A 13,859-nucleotide genomic window follows, 5' to 3' on the forward strand; every position below is an offset into this window, starting at 1 on the left:
CCGGGAGCTGCTATCATTGGCAAGCTCGTCAGCAATCCCTGACATGCCTCCGGCAGGAGAGCAAAGCCCTGAGGCTGAAGATGGCTGCAAAGCTCCTGTTAATTATTTTTCATTTTAAAGAGTTTACGATGTTATTTGTCTGGACAGACAAGATCAACTTCTGCCCACCCAGACTCCTGCTCTTCCCATGAGGCTGAGGGGAGGCAGAGGGGCTGGAGACAGCAGGGAGGGGAGACAGACCTGCTCTACCAGGATGTCTGGCCAGGGTCTTCTTAGGGACACTGTCTTTGAAAAAATGTGCAACAGCTGAAAGACACCACATGCTTTTGTCCAGCTTTGCCCTGTGAAGCTGTTCCACTGTTGGTTGGGGGTATCATAAGATCAGGAGCCAGGTCAGTCCTTGCAGCAAGATACTCTCCTGCCCAGGACGATAGGAAGTGTAGTCACACCACGAGGGAGATGTTGTAATGCCAACCAAGAGGAGGGGCTGGCTGGACCCTCCTGTGCTCAGTCAGTGCCTTAGTGCCAGGTACAGGCCCCCGTCTTCAAACCAAGGAATCACAGCTGCCCTGGCAGCTACCTGGGTCCTGCCCAGGCAGAAAGCCGCCTCAAAGGCACCCTGCTCCCAGCAGAGCAGAAGACCTTCCACAGACTTCACCCCAGCAGCCACCTGGCTCCATCCCAAAGCAGGCAGCGGTGTCCTGGCCCTTGCCCGGGAGCCCACCCTTGGGGTCGCTGCTGTGCAATGCGTAATCAGGAGGTACATAACAGCCTTCACCCTTGGAGTGACAGCAGAGCTGGGATGGGCACTGCCGTCCCTGCCCGCAGCGGGGTGGTGCTCACCTGCTGGTTTTTGGATGCTATTCCTTTAAGGCACAACAGGTGGAAATGCAGGGCTAGAGGTACGAGGAGTATTTAAATAGCCTGGCACTGCCAGAGCCGTGTCCAGCCGTGACGGGGAGGCAGGACACCCACAGCAGGTCCCCTGCAGCAGGTCCTGGGGTCAGCACCAGAGACGCCAGCCAAACCAGGAGCAGGTGGTCTCAGAGAAAAAGCAAGAAGTACAAAACAGGCTGTGGAAGGAACTTGGGGTGTAAGTAATGCTTCTTCTTTATCTTTCTGAAATGCAAAATCTTCTTTACTGCCGCTTGGAGATGGGAAGGAGAAGACAAGTGCTGAGTCTTCTAAGGGCTCTTCCTCACACATGGGCGAAGGGAAGCGGCAGGGATAGGTGTGCGGGTCTGGCTGGTGGGGAGGCTGGTTTCGTTTCAAGGAAGGGCAGAAGCACACAATCAGGCTTCTGATGTTCAGGTTTTCTTCTCTGCAGTGGATTTTTAATCTTTCCTCTCTGGAAAAAAGCTCAATTATCATTGTGATATTTACATGGAGTTTTAAGACAGAAAATATCCAATGTTAGTAAATATTCCTGTAGTGATCTGAAGTGCTGCAGCTCAGTCTATGGTCACTGCAGTCTTGAACTACACCACAGATAATCATTGGGATGCAGATTCTGGGAGATAAGCCTAGTGCTGCTGTGTCCTGAACGAGCTCTGAAGAGCTACCAGGTTTGTACAGTGAAAAGGAAGACGAATAGATGCTGAAGCGTAAGGGAACGGGATGTATGCGGTGAGCTAAAACTGGGGTGAGAGAGTGCTGGCAGACCCACACACACACTTAGACCAGCAGCACAGGGTGGGTTTCTGCGCTCCCGCATTTTTTACTCTGCAAAGGAAACTTTCATGAAGGACTTGAAGCACATTTCATGTGGAGTTCGGAGAAATCCACCTCCTATCAGCAACCGCGCTGCTGCGTGCACCAGCACTATCCACCCCGCCAGCACCGTCTTCGTAAGCGGTGGCCGGGCAGTAAGTGCTCTTGGCCCATAGTGAGTTCCTGCTCCTTGCAGTATGAGGAGCACTAAACTGGAACAACAGCTCGGTAGTGTGGAAGTTGGTTTCACTTTCCAGCCCAAGAGGCAAGAAACTAAAAGTAAGAAAAAAATGAGCTGCGACACTCTTATCTGAAAAGCAACAAGTTGGTGCACAGGGTGTATCTAACACCTTCGAGAACATAACTTTAGGTCAGCAGTTGGTGTACGGGCTATCTAACGGCAGCACCGCCTCAGCGGGAGCTCCAGCCGTGGCCAGGAGGGCTGTCTGACCGTTCTTTTCCATTTGTTTTCCAGCATATATTGATGGTACAGGACAGTGTTCAGCTGGCACTCACAAACCTTCCAAGCTGGGAGGGCCACAAGCCCTGCAGACAGTCCTAAAACCTGCTGATTTCTCAGTAAATCCTATAATCTCTAGCGGGATCTGCCCCGCTGTTTCTGCTCACTGCATCACAAAATTAGCATCTGCTGTCTATCCTCTCCATACTGTAAAGGAGACGTTGGTTTGGAGCATGAAACATTGCTCTATGCATTTAGGTCAGCTTGATCTTTCCTCTTAAAGCTCATTCCTAACTCCCTGAAAATGGAGTGGGCTGGTGGCGTCTCCTCAGCCCAGCCCAGCAAACACAACCCGCCGTGAGAGCATGCAGAGAGCGGGACAGGCAGCACACAGGTGTAAATAGCCCCAGGGCTGTGCAGTGAGAAGGCTCTTGCTGTGCCCTTCTGAGCACCTCCAGAAGTCACCTCAGCACACACCAGTGCTCCTCCTCCCCGCACCCCCCGGTGCTTCTGCTCCCCCAGTTTGCAGCTTCCTCATGGGGTTAGAGGGTCTTGCTTTAAGAGGATTTGAGGGGGGAACACCATGCCACCCCGTTCTCTGTGATATTATTTGTCAATATTTGAATAACAGTAAATATTCTACAAAGCAGAAGGACTCCTGGGCTGGGTTACAAATGCAACAACCAAATCTCAAGGTTTTGTTGATCCCATAGCACAGCCTTGACACTGGTCACTGTTAAGAGCAATAGTTAATGGCTAATGGATTGGACCGCGCTGATCCCTGGCAAGCGGCATAAGGAGAGAACCAGCTTCTCAGAGCCCAGCCTTGCTGCTGAGTCAGCAGAATTTGGGGACTGAACTCTGGTATTTCATACCCAGCCAGAGCAGCCGCTTGCTCGGGTTTGCATAACTCAGGGGTCAGGTCCAGAGCTCTTTCGAATCATTATCGATCTGAGGATGTTGCTGCCTGGTAGGACTGGTAGAGCCACAAAAGCACCGGAGAAACCCAGAGCAGGTCTTGCGGGGAATGATATTTAGGAGAGCTGACCTGGTGAGGGAGCCCTTTCTGCTCATAACCTGAAAGCACCATTTCAAGGTTGAGGCAGCGGGTAGTGCTGGAGGGGAAAGTGATGTTCCCGATCCAGGCCAGTCCCGCAGAGTTTTTCCCTGTCACTGTGGTATAGGTGTATATTTGGGGTTCAGCAATGCTTGAGCACTCTCCAGCTTTCTCATGCTCCCTCAGTGGGGGCTTCAGCCCCTCCCAAGCCCAGCCCGCAGACATGGCAGCTCAAGCCATGGAAATGGGCAGTTGGAGAAAGTTAATGCCATTTACCTCATAATGGCTGTATCTTCTTTTTTAAAGCAACTAACTGGTTGGATTTGCCAATGTTAATCCTGGTAACGATTAGCCTGTCCCGGTCTGCTGTTGTATGATGTAATTCTCTAAAATCCCAGTTGCATTGTACACACAAACCCAGCAGCACACTGCCAACAGCCAGAGAGCACAGAGCCACCCCCACCTGGCAGAGCGTCACCTTCCTGATGGGAATAACTGGGGTCCTGCATGAACTCACACAGCACAAATCATGTGTCTGGGTTTCCCTCAGCCTGTCAGCCCCCATGATCCCTCCCACCTGGCAGCTCCGGGGCAGGCAGGAGCTCCAATGGCCACGCAAAGCGAGCTGCAGGCACCGACCCGCACAGCGCTGTGCACATTGGCCACCAAACAAGGTCTTGGTGACCCGTCCTGCTGCGGTGTGGCAAGACCAGTTTTTCCCTGTGGAAGAGGTTTGCAGTGTCCGTCAGTCCGTGGGGACACTATGGTCTCACATACTCGGTCCTTCCTGCTCCAGGAACGATCAGAAATCCAGCGCAGGCACCCAGACACACGGGTCAGCACCAGTGTCAGGAGATCTGGACACAAGCAGCAGGGAATCCAATGCAGCAACGGGGTCCAGACCAGTTCAAAGCCCCAGGCAAATCCGCTGGAGGACCCTCGGCTGTCTGCAAAGGCACTGCAACAGTTCCCACGCAGGGTGACCGCACACAGCTCCTGCTGGAAGGTCCTGGGAACCCTGCACAAGCCTCGTGCTTGGTGCCAGCCACCAGACTCCCACCAGGACTTCAGGAAACCACTCAGGAGCAGTCATGCATCGCTGTCTAGGGCACCTTTCTCTGAACTGGCAGCTGGTGCTGTATGGACAGAGGGCTTATACCGGTGCAGTCTTGTCCACATATATGAAGCCCAAAATGAAGCTTCGCCTCTGCTGCCAGCTCCAGGAAGATTTCACCAACACCGTAACAATGGAGCACTTTGCCCCCCTTTCTCTACTCCTGAAAAGCTGGGACAGACCAGTGGGAAGCTGCAGCTGCTTGGCAGGAGGAGCCCAGGCTGGACACAGGCACTTCACCCTTTCCAGCACTGGTTCTGCAGCAGAGCCCCTTGCTGGGCAGACAGCGGGATAAGAGCCCTGCAGACCTTCCAGCCCCACAAGCTTGCTCCCCAGCTGCCCTGGTGATAGCACACACTGCATTTCCTCCTGGCCTCAAGCTTTTTGACCCTTCTACAGCCCCCCGCACACCTTTGCTCTCCCAGCTCCCCCTCCATCTGCAACAGCATGAACACAAATCATTGCACAGCCATTTACTTGCGCTCCCTTTCACGCGAGCTCAGCAGCCTTTTCTTTCCTCTGGAGCTCTGACTAGAGACAGCAAATCCCGCAGCAAACATTTATTGAAAGCAAGAAGAAACTAGAGCTCTTTTACCGACAGCTTGATGAACTCCTCCAGCACCTCAAACAGCACTTGCTCCTTGCAGAAGGACCAGCAAAGCTCACTTGCACCATTTCTGTGAGCTAGAAAGTGTCACTGTCCAAGTGCAACATGGTGCCAGCAGCGGGGAAGGGGTTCCCAGCCATCCAGCCCAGTGGATCGGCACGGCAGTAGGGCACAGATTTTTACGTAACCGATGGCTGGGCTTGCTCAGACTTGCTATAGATGGGAGTTTTCTCCATCCCCTGGGAGCGGGGAGAGGTTTTCACAGCACCTGAGGGACAGGACTAGAGGCAGCTCAGAGCTGCAGGTGTTGGTCATGCAAACACACAGGACCCGTAGTTCTTGTACAGGCACATGTGTCCTCAGAGATGGACATGCAAAAATTCTTTAAAAAAATTTTCACCGTTGGTGGCCCTTCCCTGGCAAAATGATGCTGTCTGCAACCCTGAAGCAGGTGATTGCTTTGAGAAGAAACTATTCCCCAAGAAGGGAGAAGCTGATCCTGAGATCAGCTGGATCATCTGGGATCCTGCTTGCACAGCAGAGCGAGGGCTGGAGGGCAGCGAGGTGACCCTCAGCCAGAGGAGCTGCGGTTAGCGAGGGGCAAACATCAAGGCCCTTTTTGTGCCATATTGTTTGCCCTCTGCAGAATATGTTCTGTTTGTCTTGCTGGCTCCTTCTGGGATATGTATGAATGAGCATTTTTCATGCTCAGTGCGTTAATTATTAGCTGTGGACAAGTGGCCACAGGGCAATTAGATATCACAATACAAGGAAGAAAGCACAACAGAACACCTTTCATCCCAACACGGAAATAAAAGCCTTTTTCTTTTCTGGGGAAGTACCCTCAATAAAACTGTGTCACTTGATGTCCTGAAATCAAATGCCTCTGAATGTTTATAAAGACTTTCCTTGGCACTTATCTTCTCTGGAGCTTGGAATGGGCAGGTAGATCAACAGCCATGCTGAAGAAACGCACATTCCCACACCGCACCATGCCGTGTCCAGCAGAACACCCAGCTCAGGCCAAAGAAAACAGCTCAGCGAAGCAAGAGCCCTGGCTTCCTCTAAGCCATCACTCGGGCCAGAACAAGGGGAAGGTCAGAAATGCTCATCCTGAAGGCTGTGGACACATTTCAAGAGACACACAGTTTGGTTTAGCATTCCCCAACAGCCACCGCTAAGTCTAGATGATCTTCAACGACCCTTCCCAAGGCAAGCAGCTCCGTAATTCTGTGAGAGCAGCCTTTCCTAAGGAGCGATTTTGGCCCCAGGCGAACAAGCGAACAAGCCTTCCTTCTACTGCATGAACACCACTGAAAGAAGACACAACGTCACCTCTTAAACTATTAGATGCAGCATTATCTCCTGGCAAGGGTCAAGAGAGCAGCTGAGCTCCAGGTTGAGACCTGACTCTCCTGCCTGCCAGGGCTCAGCAGCTTTTGGACCATTTTGAACTTCAGCCTTGAGATGGGCAGTTCTGATTTACACATGTAAATCCTGATACCTTTTCTGATTTTCAATCTGGTTTGGCCAAATCCACTTCTTATGTTGTATGCACTGTCACTGTTGCCTGCCCAAGGGACACCATCCCTGGGGCACCGTGCACGGACAGACATTTTAGTGTCTGCTTGGCTTGCAGGTGTGGTACTAACTGAGTCTGTCATAACCCCCCCTCATTGCATGGAAGGGAAGGTTGGGGTCCTGGGATGAGACCCACGGGCAGTCACAATGCCGTGCTACAACACAGTCCAGAACAGAGTTATCGGGTCCCTCGTTCCCATTCAATTACTTGACAGAAGTGATTAAACATTCTTTTTCTCTCAAGCTTATGTAGCCACAACCCTCATATCCTCCAGGTACGAGGATTATTAGATGACCTGAGAATCAACCATTTTGCAAGTGTGATTATTCACCAACTTCAGTGCCTTTTCCAGGGAATGCAAAAAAAATGACCTTACTGGTATTCATCTTCCTGCTCGCCTTCCTCGCAGACGAATCTGCAAGCACCAGGAACCTCCCCAAGTCAGCAAGTAAGTGTACCCTGTTTGGGACTCAGTCTTGGGGTGGCCTAAGATCAGAGTGGCACTACTAGGTGGGGCACAGGGGTCAGTGAGTGTGTCTACCCCCTCGGTGCCCACCATTGCCATGGGACCTTCCAGCCTGCACGATGGTGCAGAACCCTGGGTTGGCACTCGCCCCAGCACACCCCACCTGCTCTAAGGTCCCACCGGGTTGGGTAGCACAGCTGACATTTACAGCCCACACGTTTTCCTCTTGCAGTCTCCAGCCCTGTGTTTGGCCCACGGCAGGTGTATGGGCTAGTCAATGGGTCCGTTACCGTGAAATGCTTCTACCCTCCCACCAGCGTGAACAGACACGACAGAAAGTACTGGTGCAGGGAATCAGCCATGGGCTGCACGACCATTGTCTCCACCAGTGGCTACACTGCTCCAAGCTTCCGAGGCAGAGCCTCCATCACCGACTACCCAGAGGCAGAAAACTTCCAGATCACCATGTCCAAGCTTACCGAGGCAAACGCTGGCAGCTACCAGTGCGGGATTGGTATCAATGGCAGAGGTCTCTCCTACAGAGTCAGCCTGGACGTTTCAGAAGGTAATTGCAGTCTTGGGGCTCCTTAAGGTTTTATTTTCTTTTACTTTTTCCTCCCTCCCTTTTTAATAAGGGTCCAAGGAGAGTCTGTGCAGTGTCTAAGAGCTCAAGGTGCCCCACGCTTCCAGGAAACAGCAGTTTTCTGTGCTCGTACAGAATGAATTTTTTGACCAAAAAGCTGGCATAAAAATCAGATTGAACAAACCCCATCTTAAAGCCACAAACATTGCTTAGAAACTGCTGTGTGACAGGCCGTGGGACACCATGGGGAGATTGTGCTGTGACCAGGAGTAATCACATAAGCCAGCAGAGCAGAGAGGAACCCTGTGCTAAAAAAAAAGACTTCAGAGGCGCAGGAGAGCTGCAGGGCGTTCTGGACAGAGCGGGCAGCGGGCACTGACTGGTGTTTCTGTGCACAGGTCCACACATACCCGAGGGAGCAGAGCTCTTCTACGTGTTGCTGCACAGCTCTGTAACCATGTCCTGCAGCTTTGGGGAGGATGCTGCCAACAAGAGGAAATTCTTGTGCAAGATGGCGAAAAACGGCTGCAATAACGTCATCGACAGCTATGGGAATGTCAGCGAGGATTTCACAGGGAGAGTTCTGCTGAGCTTTAAGGATAGTCCAGGCTCATTCAGCGTCATAATAACTCAGATGGGCTGGGAGGACTCTGGCTTGTATGTGTGCGGGGCTGGTGTCTACGGGGAGACTGGAGAAACGCAGGAACTGGACGTGCATGTCTATGAGAGTGAGTTAACTATTCCCAGTGTTTTCCCCCTTCACCTCCCCTTCTCTTTAGGAGCATCACTAGCAGTCTCGATTTAAAAAGAACTTTCACTTCCCTTTGCAGAGTGCTATTATCCTGTCCTCGCAGAAACCTCTTTCTATACCTTTAACGATCTGTAATGCACTAAACCATCACGAGCAAAGCTTGTATCGAGACTTAACTTTCCCAGCAGCGGCGAGCAATCTCCACCAGCCCAGCTGGGGAAGCCCAAAATTCCAGAAGGCACGTTCTGCCTCCCACCTGGAGACAAGCAAATGGCCTCTTCAGGTCTTAATTCCTTAAATCTCAAAGTGACAGATGTAGGAGGGAGAAGAGCTGCCCTTCCCCTAGCAAAGGGAGCAAAACTTTGAAGTGTCAGTACCCAAAGACACTCCCTGCCCAGCAAATCTGGGACAAAGAAAGGCCTGACAGACCCTTTAGAGTCAGTTCTAGCAGTGCCAGCAGTCTCCTACCATCTGCACCCTTGAGCTTCACCTACCCTTGCTCTAGCCAAAACAGCTTTGTTTGATGTGATAATATTTATTCTCTTGGGATAGTGCCACGGGGACGAGAGTTAGGCGTGTACAGCCGCTCATTTCATTTTTATCTCCAGAATCAAATGTTCCTCAAACAAAACCCACGATAATTGGAGTAAAAGGAACTTCAGCAACTTTTGAATGCCGCTACAAGTCTCCAAAAAGCTCCTCCGTGAAGTACTTGTGCAAGTGGAGAGAGAACTCGTGCTCTCGGATCATAGACAGCTCTGGGTTTGTGAGGCCCAAGTACGAAGGAAGAGTGGCATTGTATGACAATCTGGTTAACAACACGTTCACCATCATCCTGAACCAGCTGACGGACAGTGACAAAGGCTACTACTGGTGCATGACAGAGGAGATAAGGGAGCAGCAATCATCCATTGAGCTGAAGATCATAGACGGTATGAGCTGGCGCGGTGGCACCTCTCTGCCTGCTCAGGAGGTACCAAAGAACCTCCTAAGCACCAGAAAGGAGCAGGTCTGGCTTTTGGGGAAGAGACGTGAGGTCCAACACTGAACTTCTATCTCATAAGTAGAGACATTGTGTCAAGACCCACACCCCAGTAGCTTTAAAATGGGAACACAAGGGGTCAGTTTTGTGGGAAAGCATTCACTGAATTTTCTTACACAAATATTCCTGAAGCCTTGCAAAATCCCCCTCAGCTTTCACCCTGAGATGCATTGACAGCACCCATAACAGTAGTTTAGCCATGTGAGGAGCTCCTCCCCTGAAAGATGCATCTCCTTGTCCACCATCTCTAGCAGCACCGTTACCTATTGACTACCATTCCCACCACTGAAACCACTAACATCAGCCCTGATGTTCTGCTTGCCCTTTGCAGGAGAACCTGGTCTGAAGGGAAAGGAGGAGGTGGAGGCACAAGTGGGTTCACGGCTTGATTTAACTTGCTCTTATTCGTGCAAGTACTACTCCTACCAGAAGTACTGGTGCAGGTGGAACAGCACCAGTTTCAACCCCTTGCCTGTGTCTGACCAAAGGCAGCTGGGGCCAGACGTTTCCTGCGACACTGACAACAGAACCGTTATCCTGAGCTTTGACTCGGTGGCAAAGACAGACCAAGGGTGGTACTGGTGCGGAGTGCAGCACAACGGCCTCTTCGGGGAAACCCTACCAGTGTACTTGACGGTGACTGGAGGTGAGCTCCAAGGTAAAGGCAGGCAGGGGCTTTCCTGCTCCTGGGGTGGTGAATCGCGCTGCCTTCTGCGGGGAGAAGGGCCCTCTCCATAGCCACTAGGTTGCAGCACCTCAGAAGAGAAGTGCTCTCACCTGGGCAGCTCCCGGACTGTGTGCCAACATCCAGCTGATTTGGCATGGCTTGTCACAGATGGTTTCATCTGCTCAGTGGTTTTTGCTTCCCAGTCAGAAGAAACCTCACCAGTCTAAAAATCACTCCATCCACACTGTTTTCGTGTTTTAACCCAGTCTTTACTAACCATCGCTGCTACAACTGGGAGCATCACTCGGTTTAAGCACCACCTGACACCTGCCGGGTGAAGGACTGCAGAGACGCCTCTTGCTCCAGGGAGTTTATCTTGATGAGCAGGAAAACCGCGGGGGGCAGGAGAGGGAAGCGATCACCGGCAGCAAGGGGCTTAGTCTCAGCTTTTGTGCTGTAGTTCAGAATTAAGAGGTTTTTCTCGGGGAGAGATACTGCCAGCACTAGATATCCCACATGGAAGCTCCCTGAGCTGATGATGGTCAAAGTGAAAACAGAGAGGAACAGCTTCAACGCATTGCCTTGGGTGGGCAAAGAGCTAGGAGTGAAATCAAACTAGGTATGCAAAATTTGATCTGGAAATACTAGAGGCAGAACTTAGAAACAGACACAGACAGAGAGTGCCTGTTCAAGATTTTTGCAATTGATTATTTGGAATGAGGTTATTTTAAAACCCTCTTTTGAAGAGCACGTACAGCCAAACCCCGCAGCGGTTCCACGTGCACCGAATACACCCGACTAGCGTTTGCGTCACCGTCCCCGTGCTGCTGCTCATGCAACTAACTGCCCTTCTTCCCCAGGAGCAACAGGGAGGAGCTCCAACCGCAACCTGGAGCTCCTGAACACTGAGCCCCCCGTCCCCGCTGAGCCCCCCGTCCATGCCGAGGGTGGCTTTATTCCCCAAGGAAGAGCCTACAGCGATGCTGGGGTGCAAAGTGCAGCTGGCTCAGAAAGGTGAGTTCTCCCCATCCTGTCATCCACCACTCTGCGGGGTCTGCATTATCGCGTTGTTGGTGCTGTCTCTGCACATGTGGTTCAGCCGCAAAAATATTCTTGTCTCCAAAGAACTTAGCCCAAAACTTCAGGAGAAAAAAAAAGTTACAACAAAAGGCCAGATGTCTTGAAATTAATCTCTAGCTCAAGAAAATGATCCCAGAAGGAAACGATTAGAGATGCCAGGTACAGAAAAACTAACTGAAAGTACTTCTGTTGAGATTAGAGAGCTTTCCCTCACACGTTTATAACCGAGCCGCTGGGTAGCTGTTTTGGCACAACTTCTGTCCAAGATTTTTGATTTATTTTATCACATTGCTAGGACCCAGCTCATTAATTGAATGGTGCAATGCTCGCTCAGGTTTGCCATCCCGCACAGAGTTGAGGCTGCTGGACAGTCACACATGTGACTCAGTCTTGAATAATTAGAAATCCCAAACAGTTTACACTTCAGTGATGTCTTGCCCTTTGTTCCAGTTCTGATGGAGGCCATGGCCACAGCGCACTCACTGTGTCCCTGACCATCGCTGCTGCTGTGGTTGTGGTCCTCGTGACGGCTTTCGCTGTTTTTAAATACCGGCAGATGAAGCGATCTGGTGAGTCCCTGCCTTTTCTAACCTCTCAAGAAATACAATAAGTATTAAGATGAAGGCGATACCTTGGGCACGCCACAGCCTTTGCTGCTCCCCTGGTACCTGCCGTATGGCCCCATCACCCGGCACACAGGGTGCCTGGGCTGAGACAGAGACCCCCCCTCCTCAGCGACTATGCACAGAGGTGGTTCAGGAGCCCACTGACTCCGAGCGAGCGTGCAGGGCATTTATTGATCTCCTCCCTCTCTACAGACCTGGTGTCCATCGGGAGCTACAGGACAAACATCAGCATGTCGGACTTCGAAAGCATGAAGGGATACAGCGCGAACAACAATGCCTGCGTGAAAGAGAGCGAAGAGACTCAGATCGGGGGTGACGGTGGGTTCTGACCAAGGGGCTGCAGCCCCGGTGCAAGGTGTGCCAGGGAGGGCTTTGTGGAAGGACCCTACAAAAGCCACAGGCCACCCACCAATGGCCCCATGCCCTGTTACCCCCCTTCTCTCCCTGCAGAGTTCATCAGCACCGCAGCCATGCCGGAAAATGCTGCTGAGACAAAGAAGGCAAAAAGGGTAAGAGAAGGCAGGAGAGAGCCCACCAACCAGGGAGACACCACCACAGCCTCTGCTGAAGGAGCTGCCTTCTCCCAGGGGCTTATTTATATCCAGGGGCTCCCCATCCTACCTGGATCCAGGACCTGTGCAGAGCTGCCCCCGTGGGGGGGTCTTAACCCTTTCCTGACCTCCCTTTTCAGCAGAGACAGTGATAGCAGTTGCCTTGCTTCCAACAGTACGCCGGGTCAGCCCCAGGTAGGGCCAGGAAGGTGGGGGTTGGGATGCCACCCTAAATATGAAACACCAGAAGCCTGAGCACCTCCCAGCCTTCTCCCCACTTGGGCAGTGGTTCAGGGGGCAGAGGCAGGCAGGGAAGTCTCTGCCATTGCAAATGCTGTGACTTGCTCCTGTCTTTGCCTTGGGGGGAGGGCACAGACAAGTGGCACCACTCAGCAGTAACTGAAGGTGCCAGATGCAAGCCCTTTTTTTCCCCTGAAGTCCCTAACCAAAGGCTGTATGTATGTGCCAAGAGCTGAACTGGACCAATACTGGAAACTCTCAGGAAACCAGTAAAACCGAGCGGCTGGTTGCCAACGTGCAGGGACAGGCACGCTACAGAGTCCCAAACCCGCAAACATTTGGGGTCCTCCCAGGGTCAAGCAAAGGCGTGATGCTTTTGCATCAGTACCAGTGACACCCACTCCTCCAGCCTGCCCATGTCATCCCGAGGAGTTCACAGCCCACAGAACGCTGCCCTTTCCCCTGCCATGTGCTGCTGTCCATCCCCTGCCACCTAACCGCATCCTCCTGTCCTTCCCCAGAGCTCCAAGGAGGATGCTGACCTTGCTTACTCCACCTTCCTCCTCACCTCCGGCAGCATCACACAGGGCAGCTCCAGGGGGGACAGTGCTGTCCCAGATGTGCCCACCGCGACCCGGGAGGGCCAGATATGAAGGTGAGGGACCAAGAGGTGACAGCGACTGGGACCGGCTCTACCTTGAGGATGAGAGCAAGATATCCGCAAGCATCTGCCACAATTGTTTGTTGCTACCCCAATTTGCTACAGCTTGGCCTTTTTTAGCTTAAATTCAGCTTCAAGCGGTGATTTAGGAGGAATCTTTTGATACCAAATGGGGCAGCTGGGATGGAGGTGCAGGTCTGAGCAAGCAGGTTGGACTGGGAAATGGCAGGAGCTTAGCCCACCGACAGCCCCAGCCCCACCAGTGCCCTTCCAATGCTGGGGGCTCTTGAAAGCCATAAGGCATGTTTAAAAAAAATCTCACTTTCTTTTAAAGGCAACTGGAAAACTCTCTAGAACAGCATCCCTGGCTTCTGATTCCTCTAAGCTTCCTCCTCCAGAGAGCAGTACCTGCAGACCAGCCATGGTCTGAAGTGTTTTCATGCACAAGCAATAAAGAATAGCACTGGCTTTCCGCAGACTGGGGGGCCTCGCAGTCTGTGGGAGGGCATGGGCAGAGCGCACCCGCAGAGGTGCGGTGAGGGGTCATTGAGGGGGGGGGCGGTTCTCCTCCTTTTACCGCAGCATCACCCCGGCCCTGCAAACGGCACAGAATGGTAAAGGAAACCCACAACTAATGGAGGTAGACCAGAGAGGTCTGGAGT

General features: G+C 52.2%; 2 protein-coding genes across 2 annotated transcripts in view; both read left to right on the plus strand.

The window, feature by feature from the left end:
- LOC104493071 (polymeric immunoglobulin receptor-like) overlaps positions 1-6,820 on the plus strand; it is a 14,434-nt gene extending 7,614 nt beyond the window's left edge. Inside the window, exon 6 of the mRNA XM_010135696.1 lies at positions 6,805-6,820. Coding sequence (XP_010133998.1) covers positions 6,805-6,820 — 16 coding nt within the window. The remainder of the gene's footprint in view (positions 1-6,804) is intronic.
- A 76-nt stretch (positions 6,821-6,896) lies between these two features.
- PIGR (polymeric immunoglobulin receptor) lies at positions 6,897-13,189 on the plus strand. Its single transcript, XM_010135706.1, has 10 exons — positions 6,897-6,982; positions 7,236-7,561; positions 7,978-8,307; positions 8,939-9,262; positions 9,704-10,018; positions 10,909-11,053; positions 11,570-11,688; positions 11,938-12,063; positions 12,196-12,254; positions 13,058-13,189. Exons 1-10 carry the CDS (start codon positions 6,897-6,899, stop codon positions 13,187-13,189), a joined length of 1,962 nt encoding a protein of 653 aa, XP_010134008.1.
- Positions 13,190-13,859: the final 670 nt, after the last annotated feature.

The sequence above is a fragment of the Buceros rhinoceros genome, unplaced genomic scaffold, assembly GCF_000710305.1.
Source record: "Buceros rhinoceros silvestris isolate BGI_N320 unplaced genomic scaffold, ASM71030v1 scaffold980, whole genome shotgun sequence".
Classification (NCBI taxonomy): domain Eukaryota; kingdom Metazoa; phylum Chordata; class Aves; order Bucerotiformes; family Bucerotidae; genus Buceros; species Buceros rhinoceros.

Coding starts and splice junctions, on each gene's coding strand:
- PIGR (XM_010135706.1), top strand. CDS start 6,897: ATGACCTTACTGGTATTCATCTTCCTGCTCGCCTTCCTCGCAGACGAA. Junction 8,308..8,938: donor GGACGTGCATGTCTATGAGA/GTGAGTTAACTA, acceptor TTTTATCTCCAG/AATCAAATGTTCCTCAAACA. Junction 9,263..9,703: donor TGAGCTGAAGATCATAGACG/GTATGAGCTGGC, acceptor TGCCCTTTGCAG/GAGAACCTGGTCTGAAGGGA.